Raw genomic sequence first — 20,247 nt, 5'->3', positions numbered from 1 at the left:
TCTAGATTGTAATTTTTATTTTTTAATTATTTGGGAATTTACTCTTCAAATGTATCTTCTTAATACACTACTAACAAATAGCAAAAAGGCAATTACAAACAAATGGCTCAAGGCTCATGCTATCCTGTAGGTGAATGACATGAGCTTGTAAAAGAGGTGTATGATATGGAAGTACTGACATTTTCCTGGAGACAACAAGCCTATAAAATTTCTACATACTGGGGTAAATGGTTGAGAAAAAAATATATTGTTTGAATTTTATTGTGGTGCTTTTATATACAGTTGAAACTGGAAGTTTAGATACACTCTAAAAAAAGGAACATAACCATTTTTTTAAATATCTGATGGTAAATTATACTAAACGTTTACTATTTTAGATTAGTTAGGATTACCTAAATGTTTACATTTGCTAAATGCTGGTCAAATGTTTTGGGTATACATCCACAAGCTTCTCAAACTAGTTTGAAGTAATTTTGGCCTATTCCTCCTGACAGAATTGGTGTAACTGAGTCAGATTTGTTGGCTGTCTTGCTCGCACAAGTTTTTTTAATTCTGCCCATTATAGGATTGTGATCAGGACTTTGTGATGGCTCCAAAACATTCACTCTGTTGTCCTTTACCCCTTTAGGGGTTAAGTATATTTTAACTAATTAAGCAGTATGCTTAGGGTCATGGTCTGTTTGGAAGTTGTGGCCAAGCTTTAATTTCCTAGCTGATGTCTTGAGATGTTGCTTCAATATTTCTTTATAATGTTCTTTATTCATGATGCCATCTATGCTGTGAAGTGGACCAGTCCCACCTGCAGCAAAACAACCCCACAACATGATGCTGCCATACTTCACAGTTGGGAGGGTGTTCCTAGACTTGTAAGCTTTCCCCTTTGTCCTCCAAATGAAACACTGGTCATTACGGCCAAACAGTTCAATCTTAGCTGCATCAGACCACAGGACATGTCTCCAAAAAATATTATTTTTCCCAGTACAATTTAGCAAATTGCAATCTGGCTTTTTTGTTGATTCTGGCTTGTTGATTACCCCATGTTTCGACACAACGAAGGAGTGTCTTTGGGGTTTTTCTCAAATACTATTCTACAGTTTTGCCTCCAATTAACTCAAATGTTGTCAATTATCCAATCAGAAAATTCCAAAACCTTGACACCATCATCTGACATTTTTCAGAGGCATAGTAATCTTATTGTATGTAAATTTGACTTTTAAGAAACGTTATACATTTCTCAAAAAAATCTCTCTCTCATTATTCTGCTGTTAAGCATAACAGAAACAAATTTGATAATCCTAATTTACCTAAAAAAGAACAAGTTTAGTCACATTAACATCTGACTTTTTTTTAATGATTATGTGCCTTTTTTTACAGTGTATGTAAAATTCTAGTTTCAACTGTGTGTGTTTCAGCTGTATATATATATATATATATATATATATATATATACACACACACACACATGAAACCTGTTGATTTTTTATTCGTAACCCTTTACAAACTTTGTATAGCAACATTTTATCAACCATGAATATGAATGTAAATAAGATTGTATTTAGTGACCTTTGAAACTTGTATTGTATGTCTTTTTTGTTTTCATGTTGCTTTCAAAAGGTGTTTTTTTTGTTTGTTTGTTCGTTTTTTTGTTTGTTTGTTTGTTTGTTTGTTTGTTTGTTTGTTTGTTTTGTTCTAAACTGTTTTGAAAAAATAAAAATAAAGGAAATGTAGCTATATGTAAAGAAATGTAGCTATATGAAGTTTTTAGGTCCAAATGGAGTAATTTAAATGTCAAATATGTGGTTTACTGACAATTATTCAACAACTGTCTGGTATACTTTATTCCAATTAGGAATAATTAGGAATCTCATGACATTACAAGGTATTTTATGTCTGATAAAACAAAACACTAATGTTCTGTTTTTAAAGGAGGAGGGGGAAGGGGTTCCTTATGTAGGTTAATAGGACCTTTAAATAAATAACTATGACAATGTTTCATGCCTAATGTTTACGTTTTGTGGCAAGTAAACAGTGACTAATTTCAGTCAATGTACAATTTTTAAAAGAAGGTGTGGCATCAAACCCCACCCCTAAACCTAACTGATTGTGGGATGAGCAAATTGTATTAAATTGTACAAATGAGATCAATCAAATTCATATAATTTAGGCAATAAATCAAAAGTTAGAAATTGCCATGAAATATCATTGTAAGTACACTTGTAATAAACAGGATAAAGTAGATCCAGGTGGTTGTTATCGCAGAGTAACCCCTTCAGGCTAATACAACACTAATCCAACACCAATCTTAATGTCGGGGCTGCTGAAAACCTTGTCTGGCTTTAAGCTACAAAATCAAGGTATTTTATCCCTTACTTACAGTGCCTATTTGATATAAAGCCTATTATATGTTTAACCGTTTCAGAGATGTGAGTTCCCTGTTATTCTGTTGAGAAAAACTTCCCCATCTCAGCCAGTTACACTAAGATTGTCCATTGTCTCTGATGTCTTGATGGTGAATAAACAAGCAAAACAATATGTTTTGGACATATCTACTGGGTAATCTTTAATCCTATTATTCTGTTATTTGTTCCAGAGTAAATAGGGTATAGGCAACATTAAATTTCATATATTTGGATATAATTGTTGTATTCTATCTACAGATAAAACCAGACAGACAGACGGGCAGGAAGGAAGTTAAAAACTCACTCAGCTCTGAGATGCTGCCTACACATGTAGCCAGTAAGGCCTGCTCGAGTGTCCGCAGCTCCAATTCAGCATACGCATCTTCTCTGGTCTCCAATCCTGTCTGACGTCCTTCTGTGTATGGGCTGAAATGAGCCGGAAGTGATAGAACACCTGAATATAAAAAAAGGAATTTGGTAAAGATTAATTGTAATGTCAAGAGTCAAACACACACACACACACACAAAAATTATGTCTGAAAAATTGTTGCAAACTATTTATTTGTGTTGAATTAAAAACCAAATTAAATTTAGTTATGTTTAATAAAATTTAGTAAATTAAGTAAATAAAGTAACTTAAATTGTTTGTATAAATTCAGCCAAATAAATCTTGTTGTTACAGCCACTTAACATAAACTAATTTTGTAAATACAAGGAATAATTTTTTTTTTTTTAAATTTAAAGCACATGTCAAGTTTGTAATTTTAAATAGTGCAAAATCCAATCTCACGCCAATTTGTATCGTTTTGATTTAGTGGTTAATTCGTATGAATTTGTACGATCTTGTTTGTACATTTTAGGATGACTTGCTAATCCTCCAATAATGGTTGGGTTTAGGGGTGGGGTTAGGCACCATGCCTCTTTTTAAAAATCGTCCATTTTCATAGAACTGAACTTGGGCAGTATATATGATACATGCATTTCAAATGCGTATTCAAATACAAAATAGTATTTTGTAGTTTGTATTTGCTAGGGTTGATGAAATTGTTTATATTTTGTGTCTAAATAGTTTAATGTTTTGTATTTTAGTATTCTTAAAACATTGTAAAATACTTTGTGAAAAGTCTACAGTGCATGATGATACCTTCAACATGAGGCCTCTGATTGGAATTTTTTCCATTATTTGCCCAAGCTTGATTGTCTCGGTGCCACAAGTGTAAATGCAGAGTAACTTTAGAAATAATAAACACCTAAATAGGGTGTACTGGTGTTTTAAAGAGGGTAAACTGAGACTCTTCCAGGTAAAGAAGAACAGAAAGAATCTTGGAATAATGAGGACACTGTACAAATGATAGATGGATTGTAATTTGTAACTCAAAGAGAAACACAAGTTACATTTAGGTTACAAGTCCAGCTCACTAATCAATAGGCCACAACTGCCGGCAGCTAGCTCTCTCCAACTCTCACATATTTGCCCACTGAAGCTAAACAGGGCTGTGCCTGGTCAGTACCTGGATGGGAGACCACATGGGAAAGCTAGGTTGCTGCCGGAAGTGGTTTTAGTGAGGCCAGCAGGGGGTGCCCAACCTGTGGTCTGTGTGGATCCTAACGCCCCATTATAGTGCCGTCTTTCGGATGAGACGTTAAACTGAGATCCTGACTCTCTGTGGTCATTAAAAATCCCAGGATGTCATTTAACCCCACCAAATCTGCCCACTTCATCACTCTGTCTCATCTCCACCAATCAGCTGGTGTAGTGTGCAGTCTGGCGCAAAATGGCTGCCGTCGCATCATCCAGGTGGATGCTGCACAATGGTGGTGGATGAGGAGATTCCCCCTATGTGTAAAGTGTTTTGAGTGCCCAGAAAAGTGGTATATAAATGTAAGAAAATATTATTATTATTATTATTATTATTATTATTATTATTATTATTATTATTTACTTACCCCTATACAAGAACAAAGTGGCAAACAAAAGTTGATGTTATCAAACATTGTTTACTTCATTTAGTCAGTTTAATGGTGAAGGGATTGATCCAATAGACTTATTGAGCACACCACCAAAATATCCATGGAGTGGCTTCACAACAACTTGGTGAATGTCCTTGAGTGGCCCAGCCAGAGCCCAGACCTAAATCCTAATAAACATCTCTAAAGAGATCTAATAATGGCTGTACACCGTCACTTCCCATTCAACCTAATAGAGGTTGAGAGGTATGGGCAAAAACTCCCAAAGACAGGTGTGCCAAGCTTGAGGCATCATATTCAAAAAGACTTGAGGCTGTAATTGCTGCCAAAGTAATGAGCAACGGCTGTGAATACTTATGTACATGTGGTTTTTCAGAATTTTGACAAAAATAAATTTAATTTTTGAATTTATTATTTTTTTGTCATTATGAGGTGTTGTGTGTAGAATTTTAAGAAAATAAATTAATTCAATCAATTCTGGAATAAGGCTGTGACATAAAAAAGAGGAAAAAGTGAAGCGCTATAAATACTTTCCAGATGCACTGTAACCTTCAAAAAAACACACAAACTACGATTCCAAACAAACAAATTCTGAAAAATGCATATTAGAGGAAGGAATGTAAGCAAACTCGAGAACTACAAGATCCCTAGATTCAATTCTGGTATTATGAAACTCTTCATGAATAAATTCAAACAGCATTACTAATAATCTCCACTGAGTTTTACCAGAAGAGAATGCTGCCTGCGTATTTTTGTCTCCAAGGTGTTGTCTTAGATAACAAAGCTTGCACAAGGTCAGGACAGTCACTTCCTCTGTAAACATCTCCTCTCACATCCACAATGATGTTTTCTAGAACAACGCCGTGATTCAATGTTGATAAGTTAATGGGATGTTTCCAGTATAATCTGATTGCAGTTGAGCTGAAATGAGTCAGCTCAAAGTTCTAGAAAGTTCTATACTTCAGTCTGACCGTCTACATAATTAAATGATTGTGTAAGACCAGGATGGCTTTATTAAGGCAATGATTTATGGCAGAGTTACATAACATGAAATTATGCTCAGCTCCTTTAACCTCTTCTTTTTTGTAGTCTTAAAGGGATGTTTTAATGAGGCAGATATTGTTTACAAGACCAATACTTTCTCTATTTTGTATGTTCTTTTTTATTATTTTTTTTTATTTTGCTGAGCTATTATAGGTTAATTTGGTTGAGCTGTCTACAGTGCCTTCCTGTCCAGATGAATCAGAAAAGAAAAAAACAGTGGTTAAGGAAGAGGAAACTTGTGCAGTTACGTTTCTAACTGGTTCTTTGTAGTCTTGGCTTTGCTTTGGCCTTTAGGTTTGAGAGTCCTGCCAAGGAAAAGGAAACAAGCATGGAACCCTACCAGAGGAGCAACAACAAAGCAATATTGTTAGTGCAGTTTCTGATTTATGGATGGATCTTTAGAGGAAAGACAGACTTGTATCCCATCTGTGAACTTCAAAGAGATATTCCATGTTCTGAATAAGCTATAAAGTAAAGGCTATTTGCAGGTAATTCACCCTCAGGCCATCCAAGATGTGGGTGATTTGCTCAACCTCAACCAGTTTAAATTCTGTGTTCTGCCAAACACAAAACAAGATATACAAAAGAAAATGTGTGTGTGTGAGTGTGAGTGTGTGTGTGTGTGTGTGTGTGTGTGTGTGTGTGTGTGTGTGTGTGTGTGTGTGTGTGTGTGTGTGTGTGTGTGTGTGTGTGTTTGTGTGTGTTTGTGTGTGTGTGTGTGTGTGTGTGTGTGTGTGTGTGTGTGTGTGTGTGTGTGTGTGTGTGTGTGTGTGAGTGTGTGTGTGTGTGTGTGTGTGTGTGTGTGTATGTTTGTGTATTCCCCATTTCCTGTTTAACAAGGAGAAGATTTTTTCAACACATTTCTAAACATAATAGTTTTAATAACTAATTTCTAATAACTGATTTTTTTATCTTTACCATCATGACAGTAATTAATATTTTTAGGTATTTTTCAAGACACTTCTGTACAACTTAAATTGACATTTAAAGGCTTAACTAATTAGGTTAACTAGGCAGATTAGGGTAATTAGGCAAGTTATTGTAACGATGGTTTTTTCTGATGACTATTGAAAAAATTTTGCTCAAAAGGGCTTATAAATCTGTCCTGAAAATGGTTTTAAAATCAATAACTGCTTTAATTCTAGCCAAAATAAACAAATAAGACTTTCTCCAGAAGAAAAAAAAAATATTATCAGACATACATGTAAAAGTTTCCTTGCCCTGTTCAAAAAATAATTTGGAAAATATTTTAGAAAGTGGGACTAATAATTCTGACTTTAACTGTATGTTGAATATATATATATATATATATATATATATATATATATATATATATATATATATATATATATATATATATATATATATATATATATTATTATTTTTTTTTTTTTTTTATACAGTACTGTGCAAAGGAACCAGTTACATTTGTTGTTTTAGTGAGGCTATAATGACATTATATATTACTTTTAATTCTCTATTCATATATAAACAGAAAATACAGTATTTAGCTGCAGGTTCTAGTAAGACATGAAAGACAAAATTGGCGAAAGATGGAAGAATGAATAAAAAATACTGGAGTTTCTGCTTTGGTTTGAACTGCATTTCTGCCAGAACTGTTGTCCATATTGCCTGATTTGATGGGATTGTGAATGTTGAAATTGACAGACAGGGGTTAATTAGTCATGCAGTTCCTAAGAGAAGGCACCTAATTTTAAAATAGTTTTATTTATCAGCATGGTAATGATCTCAAATTCACTGCTAATGAAATCATATTTGGGGAGAAAAAGCAGCTGATAAAACAAAGACAGTCATGAAATCGCCTCCATAGAGTCCAGAACTGAATATTGTTAAGGCAATATTATAGGCAGTGTGAGATTTACCTGGAGAGAAAAAGAAAGATAGAACACGCTAAATCTAAGGAAAAACTTTTAGAAATGATGAAAGAAGCTAGATATTAAATAGCACATCTATTCAGAAAAGACTCAACAAAAAAGTTCAAGCTGTTAATTGGTGCTAAAGAGATCGCGTTATACTTTTGTTCTGAATATTGTGTAGATATTTCCCATATTTTCTGTTTGTATATTAAAGGTATAGTTTGTTCAAAAATGACCCTGCACTTGCTTTACCTAACAAGACTTTAGATTATTGTTATATACATACACTTAGACCTAAATGTGTCAGCATCTATCCCTTTTAATTTTGTTTTGTCCATGGTTGTTGTTGTTGTTGCTGTTGTAGTAGTTTTACCTATATATTTGGAAAGACTGCTCTTTTGTCATACTTCAGGCATATTTACATATAATAAACCACATAACGCATATTGAGACAAGGTGACTGTTATAAACAATATGCTTGTTGTAAATGCTCTCTAACCTTTCTCTAAATTTGATCTGATTTGACAATAACAACATAACTCATTAATATAACCCATAAAACTATATAAAATATATTAGAAAAATATAAAATGTATATAATTATTTAATTAAAACAACTCATATATTACATTCTTAAACAAACAAAACTGTACAATTATTCAGTCTTTTTTGACCAGTTCTCTAAAATGTGACCCCCAATTACCTCCATCATAGAAAAGGAGAAAGTTAAACAAAACACAGCTAATGCCTTTAACTTTGTTTACGTCTAATGATCTTAACCCAAAACATTTTAAGGAGATTTAAGGAATCCATCTAGAATGTTTGGAAGTGCCTTTCCATATTAATCACATGGCCAGTGTCGAGATAAGTCGTTGGTTTCTAGTTTTATTATGTACAGGGAGGAATTCAAAATTTACAATTGAGGGTGGCTCCAGATTTCATGAACAGGGTTAGTTTGTATTTATTACAGTAGTGTGGTAACAGAAAAGTACTATGGGAATGGCCCTTCAAACATTGGGATCATAAATTCCAGTACACAAAGTGAAACGTTTGTTTACAGTAAGCACCCTCTTAATGGTGTCTGTGATTTACGTTTATTACAGTACATTTACAGCTTCAGGGTGGCTGACTAACACCAACAGTATTAAAAGTGGCCTTATGTGAGATATACTTCTTTCCTATAGAAGATAAGCTTTCAAAGACATCAACTGAATGCTATGACTTCTTAATGGTTCCTGGGTGTGGCTAAGTGGTTTCTTTGTGGTTTCTTATGGGTGATTGCAATGATTTTTGGTTGGATGTTCTGGTAGTTTAAATTGCTTACGTAGTTTTTATAGTGCCCTTGATAGTTGCTAAAGTAAAGTATTCTTTAGTTTTAACACAAAGACTTAGGCTAAGAGGGTCACAAAACAGCACAAAACACAAGCTGTTGACAGTCGTATATGTGTCCCACACTGCTAAAAACATTATTAGGACATATATTTAACTAAAAAGTGAAAATTGGTTGTCTTTGCATTGTTTCGAGCAAATTTTTACTTCCAGTTTGAAAAAATTTTTGAAGCTGCGTCAAGGCCATGAGATCTTAAAGTGTATTCCAGCGTGTAGGCTGGGCGTCTGTGCGTGGAATTACCGTATTACGTCTCTGAGTGTGCTGCATTAATGCATGAGTAACACTTGGTTCAAACCAATCAGCATGCTCTATTGTGTATGCGCTGCAATTTTTATTAACATGCATGCTAGCTTCGAAGACTGTACCTGAAACAGTGTTCAGACGGCAGAGAGATACCACGGTGTGTTGCCAAAAGAATCGGGAAAAGAATGAGAATTGTTTGGAGATACTGGTCGTCAGTGTTGCTTTTATAATTTGCTTCAGTGAAGATTTTGTTTTCATTTTCTCTGTATGAAAGCGCTGCTGGACTCACGTGTGGATCAGTGCACGCGACACGCGGCAGAAATAGGTTTGTACGGAACATTTTTACCCGAGAGCTTTTCTCATTTGGAAATAGTGAAATCCGGATTTGCTGCTCGTCTTCTTTAAAAAAAAAATGCTCCAGTATGTGTTGATTGTCCTGTCTCTACATATTTGGTAAGTGTGTGTGATCATTGCCCTTTCTTTGTTCATTCAGATGGCAAAGTTATAGTTCGTATCGTCAGCAGTATTCTTTCAGTGTTTAAAGACAGGCCTTAGTGAAAATTATTTTTAAGTTACTTAGTTTAAGTCAATATCATTACAATATTATGGACTGAAAGATCGGCTGTAAATGCTGCTCTCTGAGTGTAAATGTGAACACTGCAAGCAAACTATTGCAGACCGTCGTGTTTAATTTTCGCTGCATTTTGTGACAGGATTGTCTACACACACAGCAACGCATCTGAGTTACAGAGAAATGCAGAGGTTTTTTTTCTTATACAATGTGCGGTATCAAACATTTTACTGTCATTGAACACAGTTGCTGTCTTTCTCGCCTGCGTGTGTGTTTGTTTTTCCTCTATGAAAGTCAGCGGGTGCCCAAATGGAAAGTCCCATTTTTAAACAAATCCTTCCCCTTTTCCCTCCCCCGACACTCCCACCCAAACAGAGCTAGACACACCCACTTTCCTGACTTTTTCCAGACTAGAGGTGTGAAACCACCCTGCTGAAACGGGGGGGTTGTTGGGGGGATGGGGTGGGGGGGGAGTGGTTCATGGCCCTTTAAGGAAACGCACTGCATTTTCTCTCAAAAAAAAAAGAACGTAACACAACAGAAAATTTTCAAAAACGCGACAGACTCTGCTGTGCTGTGACTATTGCTCAGTGAAGTTGTAGGTGATCATAGAAAGCATTTTTTTTGTTTGTTTGTTTAATTTAAAATCCAAATTCCTGTGTTTTTAGTATTCAATAGCCTAAATAACCATAACCTGAATAGCCGAGTCTGTCGCGTTTTAGGGTCTCCTTGAAACATATTGATTGTCAGGTGAGAAAATGCAGCGCATTGTCATAAAATGTTTGCGTTGTGAGAAAATGCAGCGTGTTTTATTAATTTTTGTGTTGGGTAAAAATGCAGTGTGTTTTTTGCTAAATGTATTTGCGTTGTGACGATTTGCAGCACGTGTGCTGTCAAACGGATGAAGAGCTTTTCTTAATTTGCTGGCGTTTTTTGTAATTGCACGTGTTTTTTTTTAATTGAAGCACAGTAAGCTCTCTCGGCCACCATATGATTGGGTCTAAGTGTTTGTGTTAAAATTAAATAAGTACTTTAGACTTTAGCAACTATCAAGGGCATTATAAAACTACTTAATGAATTTGAACTACCAGAACAACCAATCAAAATCATTGCACGCCACCGTACAATCCCAATACTATAATATATTGCTACCATTACCCCTACGCATACCCCTTCGGCTTCCTCTTGGCTCTTGAAACAAAGCACCATCTTAAATCTTAATTTGTGTTCTGATAGTGAGCGAATGTATTCAGGGATTTGCAACGACAGATATATGAGTAATCAATAACAAACTTTTGTTTTTTGGACTGCTCCATTAAGTGAAGTGCTAAATCCAGCTCACAGGATGCAGAGATTTCATGAAGTCCTGATTTTTGGCTTTTGTGGTACATGTGTGTAAATATAAAACATATGGCTAGGTATAAAAATATATTAGTTGTTTAGGTTTCTTTGACTGTTCAATTAATAGTGGGCCTTGACTTTAGGGAAGTCAGAGAGAACAGTAAATTATTACTGGACATTTCGTTTCATATGCATTTATTTATAGGAATAGATTATAGGTCAGATGGTATGCTGCAAACAATTACATTTACGCATAATAAAAATCCACAAACACAAATGTGGCTGATGCAGCATGAGAAACCGCCATTTATAACTTTCCAGTCTCATCAAACAGGATTCTAAACCCCTCCATCAAAATCCAACCCACAACAAATTTGTCCAGCTGCAGTAGGTAGAATCGTCTGTGCGAGTCTGCTTCTCTGTATATAGGACAGGACAAAGCCTGAAGTATTTGCTGATGCTGGCTGTTCCCTACAAAAGAATCAGCTTTACAATGAGCACACATGCCTGCAACCAAATTCAATATACTCTCCTGTGCCTGGGCAATCTGGCGACCGTTTACTCACTAGGGTTATAAAGTGTTCTTTAACAAGCCTATCAAGTATTTTCACATACAAGTTTCATTTAGATGTGCAATTAAACAGGTGCAATTAAGTATTTTCTTTTAAAAATTACGTCACACTTTATTTTAGTGTCTATGTCAGTTCATAACCACTCATTTGAACACCGAGCAACATTAATTGCTTACAAGTCTTTACTATACGATTAGGATTAGAATGTGGGTTAGGTTTACTTGCTTGTAATTAATTTACAATTATTTGTAATTACTGTACTAAGTACACAGAGTACAACGTGTAACAAGGACACCTTAATTTGATACCAAAAAAAAGTGAAAAAAAAAAAAAACATTCAAGCAAGTTTGTGACAAGTGAAATGTGAGCACATGAGCACATGATGTATGTGTGTGAATAAGTGTGTATGGTGTATGAATAAGTGTGTGGATGTTTCCCAGAGATGGGTTGCAGCAGAAAGGGCATCCGCTGCGTAAAAACTTGCTGGATAAGTTGGCGGTTCATTTTGCTGTGGCGACCCCAGATTAATATAGGGACTAAGCCGACAAGAAAATTAAAGAGTTTTATTTTATTTTTATTAAATAAAATAAAATCAAGGGCGGCAAGGTGGCTCAATGGTTATATATATATATATATATATATATATATATATATATATATATATATATATATATATATATATATATATATATATATATATACACACACACATACACACACACACACACACACAAATAATCTTAAGAAAAATATCAATTTAAAAGTAATGACTGGACACAATATCAAATTATCAAAACATAATAATATAGTAATAATATTTAATAATAATATATATATATATATATATATATATATATACTGTAGTTCTCCACAATGAGAGTTCTCCAAATGTAAGCTAAATAGATCATTCCACTATACAGCTCAGTTTTCAGTATTATTTGTGTTTTAAAACAAACCAGCAAGCATCCGATCCACTCCATTTCCAAGTATTCTTAGAACTTCACACATAATTTTCACTCTTGCACCATGACAGCACAGCTAGTCCAGTTTGTGTAAGTTTAGAAACTGCCAATAGAAGCGAGAAATCTCCCATGAGCACACACCCCATCTGAACGGCTGCCTGCCTTTCCCACAGCCCATCCCAAACACACTCACACATAAAGAATCTCCATCGCTCGTTTTTGCCTTAGATCATCACTTCTGGGAGAAAAGTGTGACCAGATACAGAAAGGAAGAAAGAGTAAAAGCTATTTCAGTAGATCTGAGGTGAAAATCAATTTCAGTCAATTTCCTCACATCAGGAACTAGACCTAACAGCCTATATAAAAACCCAACAGACTGCATTCATATACAGTATATATATGCAGTTGACGTCAGAATTGTTAGCCTTCATGAATATTTATTTCCCCAATTTCTGTTTAACTGAAAGAAGATTTCTAAACATATTAGTTTTAATAGCTAATTTCTAATAACTGATTTCTTCTTGGCATCTTTGCCATAATGACAGAACATAATATTTGACTAGATAAGATACTAGTATTCAGCTTAAAGTGAAATTAAAATACTTGACTAGGTTAATTGAGTTATTAGGTAATTAGGTAAGTCGTTGTATAGTCATGTATAGTTACCTAACATCTCAGACCGTGACCCCTAAAATAACAATGCCAGTTACTTGGAGGTGAGTATAAATATACAAATGTTGCAAACACAAAACTAGGCCTATATAAACATGGGCATATGGACAATACAAAAATAGTGCAGCAGTCTAACAGCGATCCATTTTTTTAAAGTAGTAATTTATTTATTCAATTTAATATTGACTCAACCTAATGAGACCAGTGGGCACAGTGTTTATAGCACAAGGCTTTTCTTGGTTTAGTTTTGGAGTCCACAACATAGAGATCATTCTCAATGTTCAGTTATGGTCTGGATTTATTTTTAATGGATTTGAGTGCCATAAAGGTGTCAGAAAGTTTAAACCTGGTGCCATAAAATCAAATTGCAGCAGATAACAGCTAGTGCTGTAATTAATCAAAGGTAAACACCCCAGGGCTCGCAATGAAAAAAAAAAAAGACTGATGAAAGTATTTTTATTTGCCTGTTGTTGTTGTTGTTTTTTAAGAAACTATTAACTACTATGTTCTGTGAGCTGTGGATAAAATAGGATTATTCTAAATGTTTAATCAAATTTATTTAACTTTTGGAAATCACCAAAGCGACCCCCCCTCCCCTGAATATAGTCACTAAATGTAGACAATTGAAAAACTATAGCTTAAGAGAGATAATAATATTGACCTTAAAATGGCTTTAAAAAATCAAAACTGCTTTTATTCTAGCTGAGATAAAACAAATAAGACTTTTTTCAAGAAGAAAAAAATATTATAGGAAATGCTGTTAAAAAATTCCTTGCTCTCTTAACCTTCATTTGGGAAATATCTGATTAATTAAAAAAACACAAAAATCACAGGAGGGCTAATAATTTTGACTTCAACTGTATACTGAAATTCCTGTTCAATTCCACCACCTCAGTAAAAGCAGCAGTGTCCATACAGAGTGCATTCCTGATGGATAATTGGTCTGGGAATGAAGACGTGTTTGGTCTAACACGAGTCAGTTGTTCTTGTGTGTGTATCCGAGTGTGTTAAAAGCCACGGTCTCTCTCTTTTATGGACCAAGAGGCCTTTTTCTCTGATCTCTAAGTGGCCTTTCACATTCAGTAGAGACCACCTGCCTCAAAACACAAGCTCTTCATTCATAACAGCCTTGGACAGTACTTTGGTCATTTCCTGATTACAAAAAAAGTCCATTGAGATCATAATCATTAAAGATAAAAATGCAATATAAAAAGCAACACATATTTAAATATGTTAATCTTTTTTCAGCCTATGTTACTGATAATTTATATTTTTAAAAATTGGATTGGTATGTCTAGAAAGTCAGGGTACTTTAATCTGTTTAGTAATGGTGTTTTAACCTGACCTGAGATCTGTCAAACAGGAGCTAACAGATAAGACAAAGATTATATTATATTATATTATATTATATTATATTATATTATATTATATTATATTATATTATATTATATTATTTTATATTGTATTGTATTGTATTGTATTATATTATATTATATTATATTATATTATATTATATTATATTATATTATATTGTATTGTATTTTATTGTATTGTATTGTATTATATTATATTATATTATATTATATTATATTATATTATATTATATTATATTATATTATATTATATTATATTTAGGGATGCTAAATATAATATTCATAATAAAATTCATAATAACCAATTTACCGTTAACCGAAAGGGTAAAGGGTAATGGTATCAGTTAAACGGTAAAAAAAAATATATATGTATTACTTTTTAATTGGCTGCATAAATACGCAACACATATTTGTTAACTCGCAGGATGGTGACACATGCAACCACTAGTGCCTAAAGACATATTTTGCCAAAGAAGCAAGAATATTGAGAATATTAAAGAAGAATAAAGAAGAATATTGCTGGCACAGATGAGTTAATGCCAAACCAGCACTGGTGCTGATTGCCTTTGTCCTCTGTCCACTCTGTGAAAATCAGCGCACGCTCAAACCAACACTCTAATTTTGATGCAAATTTTTACAGACCTTCCCTCCTCCCCTCCTCCGACACTCCCCCTAAACAGAGCTGGACACGCCCACTTTCCTGACTTTTTCCAAAGTGGAGGTGTGAAAAAACCCTGCTAAAACAAGGGGGTTTCAGGGCCCTTTAATGGTTCTTAGAAAAAAAAAAATATATATAAAATAAATAAATCTACTAAAATATTATGTGCTGTCATCATGGCACAGATAAAATAAATCAGTTATTATAAAAACTATTATGATTAGCAATGTTGAAAAAACATCACTCTCTGTGAAGTTTTTAAACTAATTTCGAGAGGAGGACATGATATAATTGACTGCAGCTGGCCACCTATCTACTCACTCATTAGTTAGCCAATCAGATCTATCCTAACTCACTATAAGTAGCCTAGCTAAATATTACTCCCTTAACTTCGTTTTCTGAAGAAACCCCCCATCCACCCCCTTTCTCCTCCTTTTCTCCTTTACAAAAAAAAAATTATTATAAAAATAATTATATTATATTATATTATATTATATTATATTATATTATATTATATTATATTATATTATATTATATTATATTATATTATATTATATTATCCAGTAAGTGTCACCAATAACAAATTTAAAAAAGTCAATAAAATTACACAAACATCTATGCAAACTATGCTGCAATGTTCAAATATCTGTTTGATTCTGCAAAAATATTTTGCACAACTAAATGTTATAAAGAAAAAAATAATAGTCATAGTGATAAACACTGATGTATGACAATCTTTACATTTCTAACAAACAGTCTAGTTATAGCAACTGCATTCTTAAATAGTGGTTAAGAGGGTGTGTGACTAGGACAGTAATTTATTTAATAGTCAAAAATACCTAAAGCATGTTATTATAATGTCTTATCTGCATCTAAGCGTCCTAGATTATGTCTGTATCAGCAGTCACTGATCACTTCACACGTGCTTGCCAAGCTAATTAATCACAGTGAGAAAGACTGACTGCAATGCATCCTATCACACCTCAGCAGAGCTTTTAGAAGTGTTTGGAATATTTTAAGCAGTCGTGCGACACTTTCTTTTTTTAGATTTAAGTTAGTCAGGCAGATGTGCTTTTCATACAAAAGTACAATGTAGTGGCATTGTTATTTGTTGTTATTATTTTTATTATTAAAAATATTTCTTATATTTATATTTATTATTCAGTTTATATTAATTTTAATATTTATTTATTTTTATTTGTATATATAATATTGTTATTATTATTATTATTATTATTATTATTATTATTATTATTATTATTATTATTATTATTATTATTGCTATAATAATAATAATAATAATAATAATAATTATTATTATTATTATTATTATTATTATTATTATTATTATTATTATCATTGCTATAATAATTATTTTTATTATTATTATTATTATTGTTGCTATTGTTATTATATTTTTTATATTATATTTATATGATTTTTTTCAATTTATTTGGATATTATTTACTATTATTATTATTATTAATAATAATATTGTTGTTGTTCTTATTTATTTTTATTATTGTTATTAATAATAATAATATAATAATAATAATTATTATTTTAGGGGCGAGGCAGTGGTGCATTAGGTAGTGCTGTCGCCTTACAGCAAGAAGGTCGCTGGGTGGCTGGTTCGAACCTCGGCTCAGTTGGCGTTTCTGTGTGGAGTTTGCATGTTCTCCCTGCCTTCGCGTGGGTTTCCACTGGGTGCTCCAGTTTCCCCCACAGTCCAAAGACATGTGGTACAGGAAAATTGGGTAAGCTAAATTGTCCGTAGTGTAAGAGTGTGTGTGGATGTTTCCCAGAGATGGCTTGCAGCTGGAAGGTGCATTACACATCCGCTGCATAAAAACTTGCTGGATAAGTTTGTGGTTCATTCCGCTGTGGCGACCCTGGATTTATAAAGGGACTAAGCTGTCAAGAAAATGAATGAATGAATAACCCTTTTTCATTTGGCTTAGTTTCTTTATTTATCAGGGGTCGCCACAGTGGAATGAACCACCAACTTTACTTAAAACATGCAAACTCCACACAGAAATGCCCAGTCCCTGGCCCCGCAGTGAATCGAACCAGCGACCGTCTTGCTATGAGTCGACAGTGCTAACCACTGAGCCACCGAATGGCCCTAATAATCATCCATCTTATATGAATCAATATTATTATTTAAAAATAAGCCTAAAGGGGATAAGCATGTTAAATGGTTATCCAAAATGTTGGAGGACATCATATGCAGGAGTTCCCAGGAGGCTTTGTTGGTTTTGTTAAGATTAGGAAATATCAACCCATGATCCTCTGACTTTGCTTTAGAATTCTGACCAAAATCAAGTTTATTACTACATGGCTTTACTCTTCTTGTAGATCTTACTTTAATGATGAAAGCCAACTGTGCGCGCCAGACGTTTCTTTTTATGTTGACACAAAATCACTTTAAATTGCTTTGCTGTTCAAATTATTAACAACCACCCCCCCAACCCCTGAATTATTAGCCCCCTGTTTAATTTTTTTCCCCAGTTTCTGTTTACAGAGAAAAGATGTTTTCAACAAATTTCTAAACATAACAGTTTTAGTAACTCATTTCTAATAACTGATTAAGTAATAAGTGACATCTAAAGGCTATAGGTTAGAGTAATTAGGCAAGTTATAGTATATGTATAGTTTGTTCTGTAGACTATCGAAAAAAAATAGCTTAAAGGGGCTAATAATTTTGTCATTAATATGGTTTTTAAAAATTTAAAACTGCTTTTATTCTAGCCAAAATAAAACAAATAAGATTTTCTCCAGAAGAAAAAATATTATCAGACATACTGTGAAAATGTCATTAAACATAATTTAGCAAATATTTAAAAAAGATAAACAATCAAAGAGGGCTAATAATTCTGACCTCAACTGTATATTTTAGTTTTAAAAAAAAATTATTGTTTTATGTTGTATTTCTGTAATGCTGTCCACTTTTTAATTAAATCAATGTTAACAAAAAAAAAACAAAAAAAAACATCATCAGATGTAAAGCAGCACTACAGCTGCAGTCACCTCTGGAGCACAGCTTCTCTATTAAGAGAGGCCCAACACAATCGGCCTGCTGTTCAGCCTCTGAGCAGTGGAGCAATGGCAAATCTGAGTTGGAACTTCAGAACGAACAAATGGAAATTTAGTAGAGTCAAATCCTGATTTGATTTTCCCTTCTTTCCCTCACATAAGCTCACTCTATGCATCTTTCTTCATATGTCAGGTTTCAATGCCCACTACTTCATTAAACAAGAACATCTGTGAATAGGCGTCTGTTTTAGTAGAAATGTGAATTTTTTTCAGCTTTTAGTGTCTTTTATGAAAATAAATAGTACTGTTTATTTTATCTTTCAGGAATGTATATACTACAGGCAAATAAAGGAGTCTGTTTTGTTAGTTTGTAATACTTTTATTATGGTGAGTCAAAAGTCATTAGCTTACTAGGTAAACTAGGTTAAGTTAGGGTAATTAAAAAAGTCATTGTATAAAAATAGTTTGTTCTGTAGACAATCAAAAAAAAATTCTTAAGGGGGCTTTTAATTCTGACCTTAAGTGAAGTTTTTAAACTAATTTCGAGAGGAGCACATGATATGATTGACTGCAGCTGGCCACCCATCTACATTCATTAGTTAGCCAATCAGATCTATCCTAACTCACTATAAGTAGCCTAGCTAGATTTACTCCCTTATCTTCGTTTTCCGAAGAAACCCCCTATCCACCCCTTTCTCCTCCTTTCCTCCTTTATAAAAGGGGAGCTCTCAAGAACCACCTGATCTCGTACTCCCCTCTCATGCTCTATGGACCTGGCAGGAGCTCTGGGCTCAACTATCTCCGAGCTCAGGGTTCTCTCCCGGGACAGCATGCCAAACCTGCTAACAGTTGTCAAGCAATATCTAAGTGTGAACTCTTGAAAATGGTTTAAAAAAATAAAACTGCCTTCATTCTAGCCAAAATAAAACAAATAAGACTTTCTCCAGAAAAAAAAAATATCATAGGAAATACTGTAAAAAAAATATTTGCTCTGTTAAACATAATATGGGAAATATTTGAAACAAATAATTAATAATTTTGACTTCAACTGTATAAAAGCATTCGACATAAGAAACTGCATGATCCTAGGTATAATTCCGATTTCCTAGATATAAAAACATACAGTTACATGAATGGAATAAAGATCTCGCAAAATCACTTACTAACCATTGTAGTCGGGCTTTGTTAAAACTTTAGAGGCAGATCTTATAATGATCCTTCAGCATTTTATAGTGGAAACCTGGCTCATGTCAGGAAAACACCCAAACCTCACTTTCCTGGCGCATTGTCAGCGATATCAGAACAATTACACTTCTTTTAATGCGCTGCCTGTAATTACAAACATAACATTCATGCTGATATGAACACCACACTGATTTAAGTCTACATTTGCAGCAAAGAAATTTCAATATTGACTTTGGAATTAATAATTAGTAATTAAATCTGGAGAGACAAAAACTTTAGTTTAAGTAACAATTCACACCATTTACTACTGGCTTATTACCTGCCTATTGTTTCGACATTAAGTGTTTATTGGCATAAACAGTATATTAAGTAGGATCTTACTATACACCCTTAATCCTACACCTGGCACCTCAACCCAATTACTACCTTCCTATTAATAAGCAGCTACCTAGAAGTTAATTGAGCTAAAAGTCTCAGTTAATGATTTGTTAATCAACTAAATTGTACAATCAAAAATGACAAGAATATACTTTTCTTACAAGTTATAAAGGGGCTTTACATAAAAATGTCAAGCTCTTAACCCCCGGAATCCCACACTCTCATGACAGAAAGGGTGTATCTTGATACTCGGGGCCTGAGGGGACAGAAACTCACAGATGTGAAAAATCATCCCAACACCCTAAGTCTCTGACCTCTAACCTTCACACCTAAATGAGTCAAACATTCTGTCTTACTCTACTGCGGCCATCAGTACGAAAAAATCAGCCCCCGTTGCAGGCAGGGAAACAAAGCCTCTTTGTGGTCCGACAATGAACGGATCCAGAAACCAGGTAAAACAAAAGCAAAAACAAATAAATATATAAGGGCAATTCTTCAACTGCAGGCACTTTTAGCCCTGTGAAGCTGAGTAAAAAAACTTGTTCAAAACTAATGTAACATAGCCTCATAAGTTTAAA

General features: G+C 33.8%; 1 protein-coding gene and 1 pseudogene across 4 annotated transcripts in view; both read right to left on the bottom strand.

The window, feature by feature from the left end:
* The window catches only part of LOC147837710 (uncharacterized), a 633,655-nt pseudogene that overhangs the window by 470,602 nt on the left and 142,806 nt on the right, over window positions 1-20,247 (bottom strand). The window lies entirely within an intron of this gene.
* Window positions 1-20,247, bottom strand: part of abtb2b (ankyrin repeat and BTB domain containing 2b) — an 89,313-nt gene that overhangs the window by 36,041 nt on the left and 33,025 nt on the right. For all 3 annotated transcript variants that reach the window (XR_015526503.1, XM_087312350.1, XM_087312349.1), the window contains one exon: window positions 2,704-2,853. Coding sequence is in view for 1 of the 3 variants with exons in the window: in XM_087312349.1 (XP_087168475.1) it covers window positions 2,704-2,853 (150 nt within the window). In the remaining 2 variants the exon portion in view is untranslated. The remainder of the gene's footprint in view (window positions 1-2,703; window positions 2,854-20,247) is intronic.

This window comes from Danio rerio, chromosome 25, assembly GCF_052040795.2.
Source record: "Danio rerio strain M-AB ecotype USA chromosome 25, GRCz13ab, whole genome shotgun sequence".
In the NCBI taxonomy this organism is placed as follows: domain Eukaryota; kingdom Metazoa; phylum Chordata; class Actinopteri; order Cypriniformes; family Danionidae; genus Danio; species Danio rerio.
This window is presented reverse-complemented; position numbering and strand designations above follow the sequence as displayed.